The sequence below is a fragment of the Aulostomus chinensis genome, chromosome 18 (genome assembly GCF_037954235.1).
Source record: "Aulostomus chinensis isolate RoL2024-O1b breed Wild chromosome 18, RoL_Achi_v1.0, whole genome shotgun sequence".
NCBI lineage: Eukaryota > Metazoa > Chordata > Actinopteri > Syngnathiformes > Aulostomidae > Aulostomus > Aulostomus chinensis.
This window is the reverse complement of record NC_141337.1, coordinates 12524891-12541038: the sequence shown is the minus strand read 5'-3', so window position 1 is coordinate 12541038 and position 16148 is coordinate 12524891. Positions and strand designations below refer to the sequence as shown.

At 43.6% G+C, this 16148-nt stretch overlaps 2 protein-coding genes and 1 long non-coding RNA gene across 5 annotated transcripts in view; 2 read left to right on the top strand and 1 right to left on the bottom strand.

The window, feature by feature from the left end:
* Positions 1–52: 52 nt before the first annotated feature.
* bri3 (brain protein I3) lies at positions 53–5155 on the top strand. The gene is made up of 3 exons (XM_086185804.1): positions 53–727; positions 1730–1838; positions 3828–5155. Exons 1-3 carry the CDS (start codon positions 583–585, stop codon positions 3958–3960), a joined length of 387 nt encoding a protein of 128 aa, XP_086041930.1. The 5' UTR covers positions 53–582; the 3' UTR covers positions 3961–5155.
* Positions 5156–5937: 782 nt separating this feature from the next.
* The window catches only part of baiap2l1b (BAR/IMD domain containing adaptor protein 2 like 1b), a 30891-nt gene continuing 20680 nt past the window's right edge, over positions 5938–16148 (bottom strand). For 2 of the 3 annotated variants that reach the window (XM_086185489.1, XM_086185491.1), the window contains 5 exons: positions 15890–16106; positions 12911–12973; positions 11318–11537; positions 6940–6986; positions 5938–6842 (listed from right to left, as the gene is read on the bottom strand). In XM_086185489.1, the coding sequence (XP_086041615.1) occupies positions 6770–6842; positions 6940–6986; positions 11318–11537; positions 12911–12973; positions 15890–16106 (620 nt within the window). In that variant the 3' untranslated portion in view covers positions 5938–6769. Of the gene's footprint in view, positions 6843–6939; positions 6987–10343; positions 10807–11317; positions 11538–12910; positions 12974–15889; positions 16107–16148 lie in introns of those variants that run through there. The other variant, XM_086185490.1, reaches the window with a different exon arrangement.
* LOC147245200 (uncharacterized) lies at positions 6988–12136 on the top strand. The gene is made up of 4 exons (XR_015110120.1): positions 6988–7207; positions 8127–8290; positions 10671–10773; positions 11332–12136. It is a non-coding gene; the product is annotated as an uncharacterized LOC147245200 (long non-coding RNA).

Sequence of the window (16148 nt, the reverse complement as noted above, 5' to 3'; positions counted from 1 at the left end):
ACTGCATAGCATTATCACGACTGCATTATGGCCGTGTTCTCTACATCAGCCGTCACTGAGGGTAATCGTGCTCTTCTTCGCGTAATCTTTTATTTTTGCTGTACTGTCACTTTAAGAAGCCTTCCTGTGAGCAGAGGCGCTACGGCAGCGCATCACATGACTCTTCTCTTGTGACAATCCAGACAGAAAGGAAAGGCTTTGAGTTCCAGCGGAGTTCTAACCTGCTGCGATGACCCGCGGTTGTTGTCCCGCTACCACAGGACCAACTACCAGGAGGGAAATGGAGTTAAGTTAACCTCAGTCAGTCGGACTCAGACCGTTCCTGGCGTTAAAGGGGACATCGGGTAAATATTTGGTTTGTTGCGCCGCCAGGGACAAAGTTGGCGCATGGAGAGGGACGAAGTTTCATTTTTGCGCAGCGTCTTTTCTTTGTTTTTGTCGCTACTGCGTGTCAACCAACGTCACACGATTTTTTGGGCATCGAAGGACAAAGTAAACCGAGTGTAATTTGTACACTTCCTGTTAAGACTGAAGTGAAAGGACAGAGGACGAGTCATTTGAGGACGCGCTACGTCGGGTGAGATGGTGGACAGCAAGCCTCTTCTTCAAGACAGACCTCCCGCCTACAACGCCGTCCCCGGGGCTTATGAGTACGGCCCGCAGCAGCACGGCTATGGGGCTATCCCGCCTCCGGCCCCGCCGCCCTACCAGTACCCGGACGGACAAGGCGAGTAACCCCAGCTAAGGTCGAAGTCCTACACGGTCCACGCGTCAACCGCCAGAGGACCCAGACAGGAAGAGGGGTCTGCCCGCTGCTCACTTCCGCTTTAGTTTGCTGCTTGGTTTCTTTTGGCTCACAGTTTGGGAACGTCACTATTTTTTTTTTCGGGGGGGGGGGGGGGGGTGGAGTTTCGTTTACCTGGCTCAGTAGTGATGCGCATGCGCAGTGGAGATACAGTCCTGTCAATTCGTCATTCAGGATTTTCTGATTAAAAAAAATATAAATAATCTCTTAATTTTGGAGAATTAATCTTTATTTTTTACATAGCAACTAAAAATTACATAACTAAATATTTGTGCATCATTTGATATAAAACTCCTTTCAGTTTGACTTAAAGTCGTGCAGCTGTAAACATCTGGGGAGGAGTGGACCTTAAACTGGAGCCTATGTCAAACTCCTGTAAGAGCTGCAGTGAATGCAGCAAGGAAGTCGTCCAGTCAGAAACCGAGTGTGGTTAAATGACATCGTCGCTGCAACAACGCGTCCTTGGTCTTCTGTGTCATCGAACTGACAAACCATGAGAGCGTTGCTAAGCTGGAACCACACGTGTCACTTTATGGTAACAAAGTTCACAAACACCACAGCAGATCTTCACCGGCTCTCCTAAGGGGGGGGGGGGGCAGTATAATCTGAGAGTTTGAGTGAAATTAATAACTGGATTGCGATGAACACCTAGAGTTAACTTCACTCACAGTTTAGCGCCTCAGGCCTCTCTGTAAAGAACTACAGTTAGAACACAGAACGCACCAAAGTAAGATCGGCTCCCACAAATTGAAGTATAAATAAAGAAGAGAATTACCCAGGTTGTTTTAGCTCATTCTGTGACCTCAACTTGGGTTTTCTACGACATCTGAAATTCAGGTGTGAACAGAGGTTCGTGTTTAGATGTCATTCCTCCTATTTACAGCATTATAATCCCATTTGCGTCATCTCTTTGTGCCACTGCAGGGTACCCCCCGGCCCCCATGGGTCCGGCAGTGTCCCAGCAGCCCTACGCTGGGACGTACACCATCCTCCAGCCGTCTGTGGTGGTGGTAGGAGGCTGTCCCGCCTGCAGGTGAGGTCTCTCTGGTCACTGCCAGGGTTCCAACATCGCCCGCTGTGACCGATCCGGTTTCTCTCCTTTTCTGGAGCCGTCAGCTGTTTTTCTCTCTGTTCCTCAATATGTGGTTTTACGTTATTATAATCTGAGAGGAACTCCTTCCCTTTTGTCCGTGGACTTTCAGTTTTGTGGAAGAAGAAAAACAAAAGACAAAGTCGGACATTGGTTTCCAGCGTGAGTCGACATCCTGTTAGTCAGATGGTTTGAACCTCAGACATGTGACGGGCCACACAGAGGGTCTGACCTCAGAACACGTCGGCGTGTGTCTGTTCAACTTGAACCGAGAGTTCATAAGACACCATATGATTTTTTTCATCATTCCCGAACCTGCAGATTGATTTCATGATTTATCAGTGAATGATTTAGTGTGACATGTCAAGAAAATAAAAAAAAAAACCTGTGCATTTTTATGTCCAGTGGCTTCTCTCGTCAACCCAGCAGCGCAATGCTCGATGACTCTGTATTGTATTCATAAAAGAGACTAAAACCCATAATAGTTACATGAATTTGAGCCACAGATCCGTTACGTGTTGCAATCGAATAAAGATCTGCACAAAAGTAGAAGATTTGGATCATTTTATTCATCAGGTTTTTATAAAAGCTGCCATACTTGTACCCTTTTTGTGTGTGTTTCTGTTGTGCGACACATTAGATGGTGCAAAGTAACACCACAACTGTGAACCAGTAGGCTGTTGGCATTCGATCTGCAGGCGTCCTCAAAGGATATGAGAGAGGAAGCTTGTGGTTTTTCAATTTTTTTTGCTTGCTTATTGAAGTATTCAACGGACTTTTCATCAACTTCTATAAGCAAAACTGTTGATGTTGAGACCCTTCAATCACCGATGTGTCCTCGGACGTTATGATTCTTCTGAGTACTGTGAACAAAGAAGTTGTGCAAATGTAAACACCTGTGAGTCGGTGCTGCGGCAGTGATCAGATTAGATTCTTCCATCCATTTTCTTTCACTTATTCTGTTAAGGGTTGTGGGGGCTGGAGCCTATCCCTGTGGCTTTCAGGTGAGAGGTGGGGTTCACCCTGGACAGGTCACCAGTCCATCACAGGGCCAACATAGAGACAGACAACCATTCACACTCACAGTCACACCTACGGTCAATTTAGAGTATCAATCAGCCTCGTCCCCTCTTGATGTCTTTGGACTGTGGGAGGAAGCTGGAGTACCAGAGAGAACCCAGGCAGGAACAGGGAGAACATGGAGACTCACACACGCTGGAGCCGGGGCTCGAACCCGGAACCTTCTTGCTGTGAGGGGACAGTGCTGACCACTGCACCACCGTGCCGCCCTCAGTTTAGATTCTTCTGATGTTTTATTAAGAGGACCTGTCCAGGATGAACCCCGCCTCTCGCCCAGTGTCAGCTGGGACAAGCTCCAGCCCCCCACCCTTAACATGATAAGCTGTATAGAAAATGGCTGGATGGATCTAAATGAAAATCTTACATCATCACTTAGTTCTACATTTACTTTGATCATCAAAAGTGCGTTGTTGGGTCGCCCCCCCGCCCCCCCCCCCCCCGCTTCACAGCATCAGCAATAAATGGAATTTCTCATCTCCTCCAAAAGTGTTGCTTGATGCTTTGCTGGTATTAACTCCTTCCTGAGGCCTCCATCTTGGTGTGTGCGGCGCAGTCATGAGACCACAGTCAGCACTTTGTTTAGTTGCCCTGGGGGATTAGAACGGTTCTACCTCACAAACAAATGGCTCAATGATGAAAGTTATTTTTATTCTCAGAAATGGTTCGAAGCCTTGATCGTCTCTAGTTTCATTTTCTCAAATTCAAAGCACTCGACTGAAGACAGGAGGGAAGAATGTCAGACTGCTTTTTTATTTTACTGCCTCTGTTGCTAACACTGATAAAAGGGTTCTGCATCACTATTTCTGTTTGGTTCTATATTTATCCGTGTGTGTGTGTGTGTGTGTGTTGCAGAGTCGGTGTTTTGGAGGATGACTTCACCTGTTTGGGCATCCTGTGTGCCATCTTCTTCTTCCCTCTGGGTATCCTCTTCTGCTTCGCACTACGCCAGAGAAGGTGTCCCAACTGTGGCGCCACTTTCGGCTAGAGGGACCAACAACCACCCCCACCCCCCCTTTCCCCCGACACACAGACACACACATAAATATATATATATACATATATATACATATATATATATATACACACAGCTGGATTTTATATATGTATATATGTAAAATCCAGCTGTTCTGTTATCGTTTCTGAATATTGCACATTGCTGTCACTGTTACTTTAACGTGATTGAGACGATATCATCTTGAGTTTTTTGTTGTTTCTTTTTTCTCTGAGTTTTTATAGGAAGCATGTTCAAAAATCAACCTTCACCTGCTAGTTGAGGATGTATCCTAGTCGTCTAGCTGTCGTCAGTGCCTTCACTACATGCTGAGTGATCATCGGAGATTTCGCGTCAGGTCTGATTTAGTCCATAGGTTTGTAGCTCAGGTGTCCAAGGATCTGAGCAGATTCCCTCGTGTGTGTGTGTGTGCGCGCGCGTGTGTGCGTGAGTTCGTTCCTTTAATTTCGAACCAACCACGGCTTATGAAGTAATACGCCGGCGCTGTCTTTTCTCTTTGCTGGAATATTGTACTCATCACAGCATCCATGTACACTGATACACATTCAGGATATTTTTTGGGGGGGTGGGGTGGGGGGGCTCTGTACGTCACCAGGAACAACAACACGTTCACCCCCTCCCCTCACCTTGAAAAAAAGATCCATGGATGTCATGATGGACGTCTGCCTGAGAGAAAGCCTGCAGCAGCAGCATTTTGTTTATTTTTGTTTATTATTCTTGGGGCCATATTTGCACTGATGATCCTGCTAGGTTGTGCTTTTCCAGGGCCAATGCAGACCTCAGGTAACTAACAATCTGAAATGACTTTTACAACCTCTATCACTGTTTGATTTCGGACGTCTGGCCTACTTTCGGAGGACCCTTGTGATCGGCGGTGGACGTGCTGAGAGTAAACGACGAAAAAAAAAAAAACCCCAGAGGAAATCCCTCATCATGTATAATCTCTGGATTTCTATATCTTAGTACTCTGTGACAAGTCGCCAAGCCCGACAATCAATTGAGAATGTCTGTCCCCTGTCTCTACGGTGTCTCCATGTCGTCTTCCATCGCAGCAAGATGTCAAGATAAGAGGACGTTTTGCTTTAGAACACACACTAGGCACGCTCTTATGATTGAGGTTCATACTTTTATAATATGATTTCCTGTAATTAAAAATGAATGCTACGTACATTTTTGGACTATGTGCTTGATTTAATAAGACTTTTTAATCTTTTAGTAACAGGTGGGTAGCAGTCTTCTACCTTCAGGGCTGGAGGTCGAGAATCTCAGCAGCCACCACTTCGCTTCAATACTTTGAAAGATTCCTTGTAATTAAATACCAACTTTTAATACCTGAGGCGTAAATCTCCCAAGATGCAGTTGATTTTATTTTGTAAAACTGTTTTGAAATGGCTAAGTATTTTATTCTAAATAACTTTTTTGAAGTCCAATACCATCACTTCCTGTTATGCCGGTAGGATTAAATGGAATTAAATTACAACTAAAACAACCAGCGTCTTAAAATGTATTTATTTTTAACCCCAATGTTGGCGGTCAGCCCACCCAACTGTGTCTCTCAAATTATGTTTCAGTAGTTTTTCATTAAAAACAATAGTTTTAATATTTGACTTTATATGGTTCAAGCGTTTCATCGCAATCACATTTTAGATGAATGTTGAAGGAAGAAATAATTTAGTATGAAGTTTCAAATTAAAAGCATTTCACAGCCTCATTAGAGGGCCCTCACGGCCTTACTGTGGGCCCCAACCCAGTGGTTACTTAAACCAAATATTTTCCAGATGAATTTCATTTTTGAAAGTCAGTTCCAATTGGAGTGAAAAAAACAACCCAGTAACGTTCAGGAACATTTGTGAACGACTGCCCAATGCGACTCCCCGATAGATCAATGCACCAGCTCATCGGAGAGCCCGCGGTGCTCTTCCTAACAATGCTGACAAATCAAGACTAATGTGAAGAAATAAATTTTTATTTTTCAAACAGCAAATTCAATTAAGGGTGTTAACGTGACACAAAAAAACACTTAAATTGCCGTATGAATCGATTGACGTGGAAATGATTGCACAGTCAACGTGGAGATGAATCTCACGCTTCACGTCCACAATCAGAAGAATGCAATCATATTTCTATGTTTTTTCACTCTTGGTTTTTTTTACAGTATGCGATGTTAAGGCAAAAGTCCTGTCTCCTCATTTCTACATAAAAAAAGTCCTAGAAGGCAGAACAGACTAATCATAGCATCTGTTGTTACAAATGTGAGTAAAGATAAAGATCCACTGTGTGTGTGTGTGTGTGTGTGTGTGTGTGTGTGTGTGTTTTTTCCAGGATGCCATTTGCCATTGTGACGTCATTTGTTTTTTTAAAAATCGGTATTCAAGCATCGTTCTCTAACCGGACCTGAGGGTGAAATGCAGAGGTCCTCGCCGGTACATTCGTCCACTGTCCTATGGCAACAGAAAATATTCCTAACAGTCATTCTGAAGATGGACCAGCAACATCGACAGCATAAATACATTGTAATATTTTCTCTGACCACTGGGCTTCACAAGCGCAGGTTAAGAATGCGCTCCACAAATGGACAACTAGTCATAGAAAAAAAATAAAAATAAAATATATATATATATATAGAGAGAGGGAGAGCGAGAGATATCTTAAATATATGAGCATCTGTAAATAAAATGGTCCAAAAATACTTCCATTTGAAGGTTTGCAGCAGTAAGGGGGGGGTGGGGGGTTTAATGGGACGGGATCATGGGAACGGAGGGTGGGTGGAAATGTGAAGACATCAGATGACGGGTGCAGAACGGTCGTTGGTGACGGTTGGACGTAGCCTGACTGTGGCGAATGGATTCCCTCCCCTGTGGGTGACAGAGAGGAGTGATGAATGCATGTCTGGGGGGGAGAGAGAGAGAGAGAGAGAGAGAGAGAGCTGGTTCATGTTCGTATGTGACTTACGCAAGGTAAGCAGGCGTTGGTCTCGTGACGCCATTGGACTGGATCGTCTGTGGAGGAAGAAAAAAAGAAAGATTTGCACCTGTGAGTCACATGGCCAACAACAATGACACACAATACACACCATTACAACCAGCGTACTCTCTGAATACTTCACAAAAGTTCTAGGGTTGGGACGGATTACACACAGCGTAGGAAGACTCGTGTCGCATCACGAGACGACCTCTGGAATCAGGAGCTTCAGGAAATGCAAGTCTCGTACTGAGCAAAGGTCAGTGAACTGTCACTGCGTTGACTGCAGATGAGAGCTTGTATGTTTACCCAGAATTAAGATGAAAACACACGAACGAGAGGGAGAAAAGTAAGGGCATGATTTCCTTCCAAAGAGTTTTCAAAGCCTATTTTTTTAAACAAATATCCAATGATTCACTAACAAAACACACTTTTGTTTCGCAATTTCACAAAACACACCTATTAAAAAAACAAAACAAACATTGTTATGTAATATGTTTTAGAGACAAATACAGCAATTCTTACAAATAAATGCATTAAAAAAACAAATTGTACGACTTTTGACGTCAACTTTCAAGTACGGTGGAGTTTGCTCTTAAATGTCCTGATTAACACACCCTCCACATCAGCAGGTGGCGCTATAAGGGCAAAACAGGGATTCCATGTTTTTTTTCTAGGTCATTCTGTAAAATGAGCGAATAAACTCAGTGGCTGAGTAAAAGTCACCTTACTGAGACTCTCGTGTTTTGTTCGGCGAGATAACTTTTCAGACGGCACCACAACTTCCTCTGTTTCTGACGTGATGATGTTGTTGAGAACCACTAATCTCGTTAAACCGCTTACGTGTCTTCCACCACAGAAGAAAACATGAAACGCTCCCGGGTGACTCACCGGGCCGCCTGCTGTTGTGGGAGAAAATCCTCAGCACCAAAATGCTGGAATCTTTGTGCCACAAGCTTTTTTTTTTCTTGCCATTGTAGGATTTTTTTAATAAATTTTTTTCACTCTTAAGATCTGCTATATTTGTCTCTCTCGCACGATGGGTTAGAAATGTGTTCCACAGAACAAAATACATTCATGTCTTAATGCTGTTTTGTATTTGCAAAGCGCAACGTCTCTGTCAGTGAATCGTAAAGTGTTTTTAAAACACATTTGGTTTGCTTGTATCATCTCGGCAGGGAATTACCTCCCCAGCAAAGACTCTGCGATGCTCCTCTCATGCCCCGATTACACCTTCGTGACGACTTACGAGAGAGAAGCCATCTGCATACACACGATAGACGGTGACGAGCTTCGGATTTTCTTCTGCGCCCTGAAAAACTGAAATTGCTCCCAGATGCAGGTACACAGGCCGCTAAATTTATCGTCCACCATCTCATTTGACAGTCAAAAACTCTACAAAAGCTCAATGAAATTCCAATAATTCAAAAAAAAAGAGATAATCAAGCCACCCTATATTTTGTGTTACAAGGATTCAAAAGTGTCCAACACTTCCGTTTATTTCTCGTTGCTGAAACTCGTGAGAGGAGCACTGATCAATTTTTAGACTCTGTGAACTGGAGCTTGTTTGTCAGCAGACAACCTGCAATACCCAGAGAGTCCACTAGATGTCAGGAGTGGATCAACCATTATTTTCTCCGTTGTGTTTTTCAGCCCTGGTTAATTAATTTCCCTCAGGACCCAGGATGTTAACATCACCTCTTCTCAGGCGGATGTTTGGATTAAAAAAAAAAAACACATGGGAATAATCCTGAATGATGATGGACGGATGCACTCAAAGTCTCTCTATTCACAGCTCTCTCTCCTTTTCTTTTTCCTCCCTCAAAATTTACAAGCTGGAATGTTTTTTTCTTTCTTCCATATCAGCTGAACACTAAAGGTTTAAAAACATCTCCTCAGCCCTTTAACTTCCTTTGTTGATGTTAATCTCAGAGACCTTCTGCCACTCCGTCCTTTCTCATTCCTGTGGAAGTCTCTTACTAAACACCAAACCAGTGAGGGTGCATTTTTTTGTCAATGTGACAGTGCATTCCTTGGTAACAGCCCCCCCCCCCCCAATCATTTCAGCTTCTCTTTGACCAACATGTAACATTGTAACATTTTAAAGTCAGCTGACACTGATTCCAAATAAATGAACACATATTAAACTCGTTACTTAAAAAAACAACAACAGTATGAAGAGGAGAACCTACAGAACCCACAGACATGCATACACACACTCAAACACACAACATCCGCCGCCCACTCACACACACACACACACACACACACACACACACACACACACACACACACACACACACAGCTGAACGTATTCTAGTCTACTGTAGCAGTGCAGAAGTTTAGTTTTTTACCCCACACACAAGTTTATTCTGGGATATGTGTGTGTGTGTGTGTGTAAGACAAAGAGTGCGTGTCTGAGTTTTTAAAGTTTCCCTAGAAGTGACGTTAATTACTGGGAAAAAAAGGAGGGGGAGAGAGAGAGAGAGAGGGAGAGAGAGAGAGATGAAAAGGAAGACAAACAATGACATGAGAGAAAATAAAAAGAATGAAGAAAGGGGAGGAAGGTATCAGGTTCACTGGCGAGTGAGAAGAATTCCAGGCCAAATGTAGACACGCACGCACGCACACCCGCGCGCACACACACACACACACACACACACACACACACACACACACACCCCATCATCAGCCCCTCCTGTGTCTATGAACCAAATATGTGGTCAAAACTACTACCAAGGTGCAAATATCTCCTGCTGACCACTGAATCTTTATCTGATCAACATAAATCCTCCATCTGCTCGGGGATGGAAATGTTTCATGACTCTACTGCAACTTCGAGAACATTCTATATTTGTGTTTTGTAAAATGTTACCCACGTCATACGTGATGGTGCAGATGGGACGAGTGTATGAGAACAAACTCCTCACACATTTACATTTCTCCAGCGGCAGAGCGGATCTACACGAAACGTCCATAAAGGAAACCGCAGCCTCAAATGCAGCTTTGCATGGAATGCAAATGGCGCAGCTTTGGTGAGGTGATGGGTGCGGCCATGTTGGGACAGGAGGGAAATGATGCCAATGTTTGTTAGGATTGCTTGAAAATTTTAACCCCATTCTGAAATGCAGTAAGCTTCATATGCAAACTTTAAAGTATTGGTTATGTGTGTATGTGTGTGTGTGTGTGTGTGTGTGTGTGTGTGTGTACACACAGTTTAGCTCTACTCCATCTCCATGTTATTCCCTCTTCATCTCCAGAGACTCATTATCAGGATTTCCTTCCCAGCTGTACCTTCATCAGCTTTTATCGAGTTACTTTTGTATCGTTATTGTACAGTAAAAGAAAAGGCTGGCAATCAAATATTTCTTTTATTGTTATTGAAAAGAGCTTATTTTCAAGGTTGTGGGCGGCTGAGAAAGTCATAAAGGAGGCTAATCTCGAGGACGGTCAGGCAGGTTATAGCCAGACAGGTTTCCAGTCAATGCGCTGACACTCACATCCAGTAACACCCAGGAACCTGTATAGTACAAGAACACAGGGCTTTTATACCTGAGATAAAAGGAGGGGGAGCTTTACTGTGACTTTCTACAGTAACGAATCTTTTCCTCTAAATTCACTGATACTCTATCAAGTCCTCATCTCCTTTGTGTGGTTGAGCGGGATGATACCGTGCTGCCGAATCTCAATAGCTGGTTTGTATTCTGTGTGTCACCTGGCAGTGAGAGGACTACAGAGCCTGGTCCGGTTTTCCGAGGCAGACGTGGTTCATACACATCAGTCCAGGTCGGACTGCACGTATGAGGGCGCGGCAGCGATGCGACAGTAAGTAGCAGCTCCAGAGATGTATTCACCACCCTTTCACAACAAGAGATACTTCACCCATAATGTGTATTCTACCTTTCAAGTACTCACAAAGTTTACCAAGACTTTTCTCCTTCCTTCATCACGTCTTTGTGACTCCAGAATGCGGAAAGAACCAGCGACGTCTATTTAGCTTGAAGGTAATGGCGACTGACCGAATACCAGCAGTCAATCTCTCCCAGAAAAAAAAAAAAAAATCCATTGACAAACTCTCAAGTGCATTGTCGGTATAATCTACTTTTTCCAGACATGTGGTACACGGCTGGATATACAGAACATAGATTACACCAGACGACGATGTGAGAGCTTGTTCACATTTTTTGCCAGTGGGACTTGCCGTATTTAGCTTCTAGCTAAATGTAGGTGGCTGCTCTTTCTGCATTCTGGAGTCTCAAAAAAAAAAAGTGATGCAAGAGGGTAAAATACATTTGTGAGCTCAAGACCCGTTCTTGTGAGTACCTGACGGGATGGAGTGTCACTTTAAACTCATCGAGTGCTGACTGACCGTGTTCTGATCAGGTGAGGAAAAGGATGACGTGGGCGAGTGCTGGCGGTCGTTATTTGCGGTGACGGCGATCGCTGATGTGGTGTTGTTCTTGATGGCGCTGCGTTGTGGGCTGTCACAGTAATCGGCCGGCGGTAGGATCATAGTGGCCTCGTCTGTCTCGGTGTCCTGATGGTGCAGGTTGACTACGCTCCTACTGCGATACGGCGCTGTAGACACACTGTAGAGGAGGAAGAGGAGGAGGAAGAGGAGGAGGAAGAGGAGGAGAACATTGAGAGAATGGAGGAGAGCAAACGACTGCTTAATAAAATTTCAAGATTTTGTTTTCAAAAGTGTGTGTGTGTGTGTGTTCCCTGTAGCTTCATTAGCTGTTTAAGGGCCATGTACATGTTTTTCTATGCATGTTTGGAACCAGTCTGTTATTTTTGATGTTGTCATAGTGAATGTTGGTTACACTTAATTTTCCTCTGAATGTTGGAGGGGTTTTTCTGAGGTGATGTATTTACACTTTCTCAAAACTATATGTTCAAAATACTTGTATGCCTTTATTTCAATGCTGTTTTATTTGTTTTGTTGAAATCTTTTTTTTTTTAAATCTTTCTTTACAGTCGTTTAGTAAATGTCCCTTTTTCCTCTCTTCTTTTTTTTTTTTAAAGAAAATTCTGCTAAATCCTGCTCTTGAGATCTTTAATGCTGTATTTTCATTAAATCATTGAAAACAAATATTTCAAAAAGGGCCATTCAAGTGTTTATATTAAGGATGAAGTACTGATGAGTTATTAGGTGGAAATAATGGCGCAGCAGAATATAAATCTAAGGCTTTGGGAATTGGTTCAGCGGCATGCTCTTAAAAAGCTGCTCCGATCGCTTGAAAGCATGAGATCGATCGCTCCCAGGAAGCTGCGGAGCGTCTTCATGTGAACACACAGTGCTGTCATAAAATGCTCTGCCCATGATAAATTTAGGTTTATACCCCAATAAATCTGCTGTCACTTCAGTTTGGATTCTACAGTGTCTCTGCAGCGCTGCACTGTGGAGACAAGGTATGAGCCTTAATATCTTTAAGAGCCCGCCAAGTTTGTAGAGATGGGGGGTTCCTCTGTCATGTGCAGCTTCTTTCAAGATGGTGAGTGTCATACAGAAAGTATCGCGTCATTTAAACGGGGGGAGAGTTTAGCTCACAGACAACCGTGCCTGTTTAAGAGACGTTATTCTCAACATCACACCGTGCTAACCTGTTTCCCACGCCTGAACCTGGAACTCTTTATGATCAAAGGACGCTTTAAAGTCTCGCTGTAAACATCCATGAATCCATCATAAATACATAACAATTGTCATAAAACTTATTAACGCCCAATAAAGCGCAAAAAAGTTCTTCCATATAGCATGTGTGAACTAGGATGTGTGCTAGCTAATGTAACTAGTTTCCTGTGGATGAAGGAGTGAGGAGACCGGAGGTGGAATGTGACTCGGGAGTCAAAGGTTGAGTGAAGGGAGAGTCGCTCTGACAGAGTAACTAGAGGAAACACTGCCAACAATACAGCTGGCCGCAACATGAAACCCGCTGCTACCCACGACCAGGAGTCTCCTTACCTGTTGTTATTCACGAGAGGCTCGGTGAGAGCACGGCAGTAGGATGAGGGGAACCAGCCCCTCCTGCAAGACAGAAAGCAGGGAAGAGGTGATCAGAGAGACAGTTGTTCTATACTGAATAGAGGCACAGTTATAGTGAACATGATAGCTGCTGCTGAATGGATGCCTCTGATTTGTAAACAGCACTAAAAGGGATCTATATGTTAACTGCTCGTCTCTTTTAATCATCCCTCAATGACTAACATGTATTAATTAATGGTCTTTTCCTCTTATCTCCAGCACTGAGTGTTTGGTTGAATCCTTGAATAAATGAGTGGCTCCACTGAAGAGAAATCACACACACACGCAGAGAAAACTAAAGATGAAATGACTTGGCATGACCAGGTTCTCACGTTGGATCAAACAGAAAATGGCTTGATTCAGCTTGGATATAAATCAAAGTATACAGTATGAAAGCAGGGAAAGATTTAGGGATAAACCACTAACAGCTAACGCCCATATAAAGAAGTACAAAACAGCACTGAAGTGTCAGTGTCAGATTTACATTTTCCAACTAAAAAAACGCAAATGCCACATTTAAATTGCGCGGAATGAAATGTTGCTCCAAAACTCTGCGAGCTCTGACTGTTATTCGTCTGTTGTTTGTACTTCTGGTACATTTACGCTCTAGTATAGACATGCATTTTGAAATTTAACAAAAAATGAAATGAATTTTGCCACTCTTTAATTTTAAGTTCACACTTATTTCATAGTTAAACTGTTAAGCTGTTGTGTATTTTTACCTTTAAAATGTTGTATGTTGGGTTTGAGCCTTTACAGCTTTCCAACACACCCTCACATATACTTGTAACTTTATTAAATCTATATATGCATAAACTAAACTAGAACTAACTAAACTGGACTAGAATAAATTCAAATGCACTGAACTAAACTAAGGGGTGGCATGGCTCAGAGGTGGCGTGGCCATCTAGCAACCGAAGGGTCGCTGGGTCAATCCTCACTTCCCCTGGTGACCATGTCCAAGTATCCTTGGGCAAGATACTGAACCTCTAATTGCTCCTGATGGCCCTGCGACGGACTGGTGACCCGTCCAGGGTGAACCCCGCCTCTCACCCAATGTCAGCTGGGATAGATCCTTAACAAATAAGTGGTATAGAAAATGGATGGGTAGAAAAACTAAATTACAATTAACTCAACTAAACCTAACTGATCCGACAGTACTCTGAATCACCCCTAGGGGCGCACTATGAACCCTTCTCTAGCTCCAGCTCTTTCCAAGGACTGTGTGTCATTGTGCTGCTCTGGTAGGAGATTGTTCACCCCTGCAGAGTCACTATGTGGCCACTCAGCTTTTCCTTTCATATGGATGAATGTTAATATTTGCACATCGTCAGTCTTGCCAACGCCTACTGGAGACTACATTCCCTCAATCACGCTCATATTAATAGTATTTACCCAGAGAAGGCTTTTCCACTGAGAACACATGTTGGTTTCCAGGGTTACTGTTACCTCTGGCCACTGAACAGCTTCACCGTCTCACTGCTCCTGGTTGCCAGGGGGTTTATTTACTCGTTATTGTGTTAATCAGCATTTAATAAATAAGATATTTATGTGTATGGTCATAAGTCAAATATGGCCTTTGGTGTATCGAAATGTTTCCATTGTTTACAGTGATTCACAATCATTCATTCATCTGTACATGTGTGTTGGCTTCTGATTCAGCCTGGGTGTTGCCAGGGACGTTGCTGGGATACACTATCTAAGCTGATATAAGACAAAGAAATTGGCCCACGTGTATCAAACCAGACCTTCCTCTGGGACACAATCTCCTCACAAAGGTGCAGTCAGATAAGTCCTTCTTGAGGCAGCAGGACCTACTTTGGTGCAGCCCTGCAATAACGTGTTCCTTTCTAACCTTGATCATATTTTAGACACATTTGTCAGGTATTGTTCATTGATGGGGATAAAGATCAAAAACAAACCTCCACAAGATTTTAAAGGATCCAGGGAGAGCAGAGCTTTGGTTGGGAGAGCAGGTGGAACGCCGACTCTGCCTCACCCCGGTCCGCCTTTATACATCCCACCCTAAGGCCATACTTCACTTTGATTTCCTTATCCGCAGAGTGTTCCAGCTCTTGCTCGCCGAGCCCTCAGCTCTGTGTGTGCGTGCGTTTACATGTCCAGCATGAAAATCAGACCAGAGACCATCAGACCGATTACAGGATGCTGGAGTCATAACAATCACATGATGAGGAGCAGCATGTGAAAAAGAGAGTGTGTCGAGCAAACATAATAGGGTCTTCGCCCCGGAGTACCTCCGGGCTCAGGCCCTAATTAAGGATTTTAGTGAGTTCCTGAGCCATCATGAGGCAGTAAAATGGAATAATTCCTTGTCTGACAAATAAAAGTAGCAGATATATTCATGTTAGATAAAGTTATGTTCTTGTGTTAGTCCAACGAAAACTAGTCCAACGTAAAGACGTTACTTGTACTGAAATCATGCCTTTCAAAATCACACTCCGGCAAAATAAAGATCCTGATCTACTGGGACCTAAATTAACAACATCTTGAAATATTCAAAATCTTTCACTACAAATGGTGAGTACGATCCCAGCCAAACCCTGTTAGCAAAACCATTTTTGATGAAAGTTTATTTGACTTTCGAGACCCTACGCTCCTTGGCCCCTTTGTTAGCGTTTATTGCAGCTAAGCTAACTAGCAGTTGGTTGTCCTGTGGGGGTCTGGAGCAAAGAGTATCTTTCTGCTTGTCTGGATCTTATGATGTGTGTTACCCAAAAAATGTACTTCTGACTGCAACCATCAGGAGGGGGATATATTGCTCTCTACTGGAGGCGGACATGCTGTGAGGGATAAATCGATTCCCCACTGTTCAAACTGAATCAAATCGATAACTGCAGCTTTATTGCACTTGTGCACCCAGTCTAATATGTGCTGTCACATTCCTGTGTCCACACTCACTTTCCGTTCTTCTCCATTTCGCCATACAGCCACCCGTCTTTTTCGTCTGGAATGAGTAGGACGATGACGTCACCCTCATCAAAGCTGAGCAGTGTGTTGTTGTTGCCGGCAGTGTGGGGGAAGATTGTGCGTACGCGTGGCCTTTTCACTATGTTGTTGAGGCCTGTCGCCACCGACACAGACCTGGCTAGACCACCATCCTCACTATTTTCATGGTCTAGGAGGAAGGAAGTTCAGGAAGCAGATAGTATCACTGTAC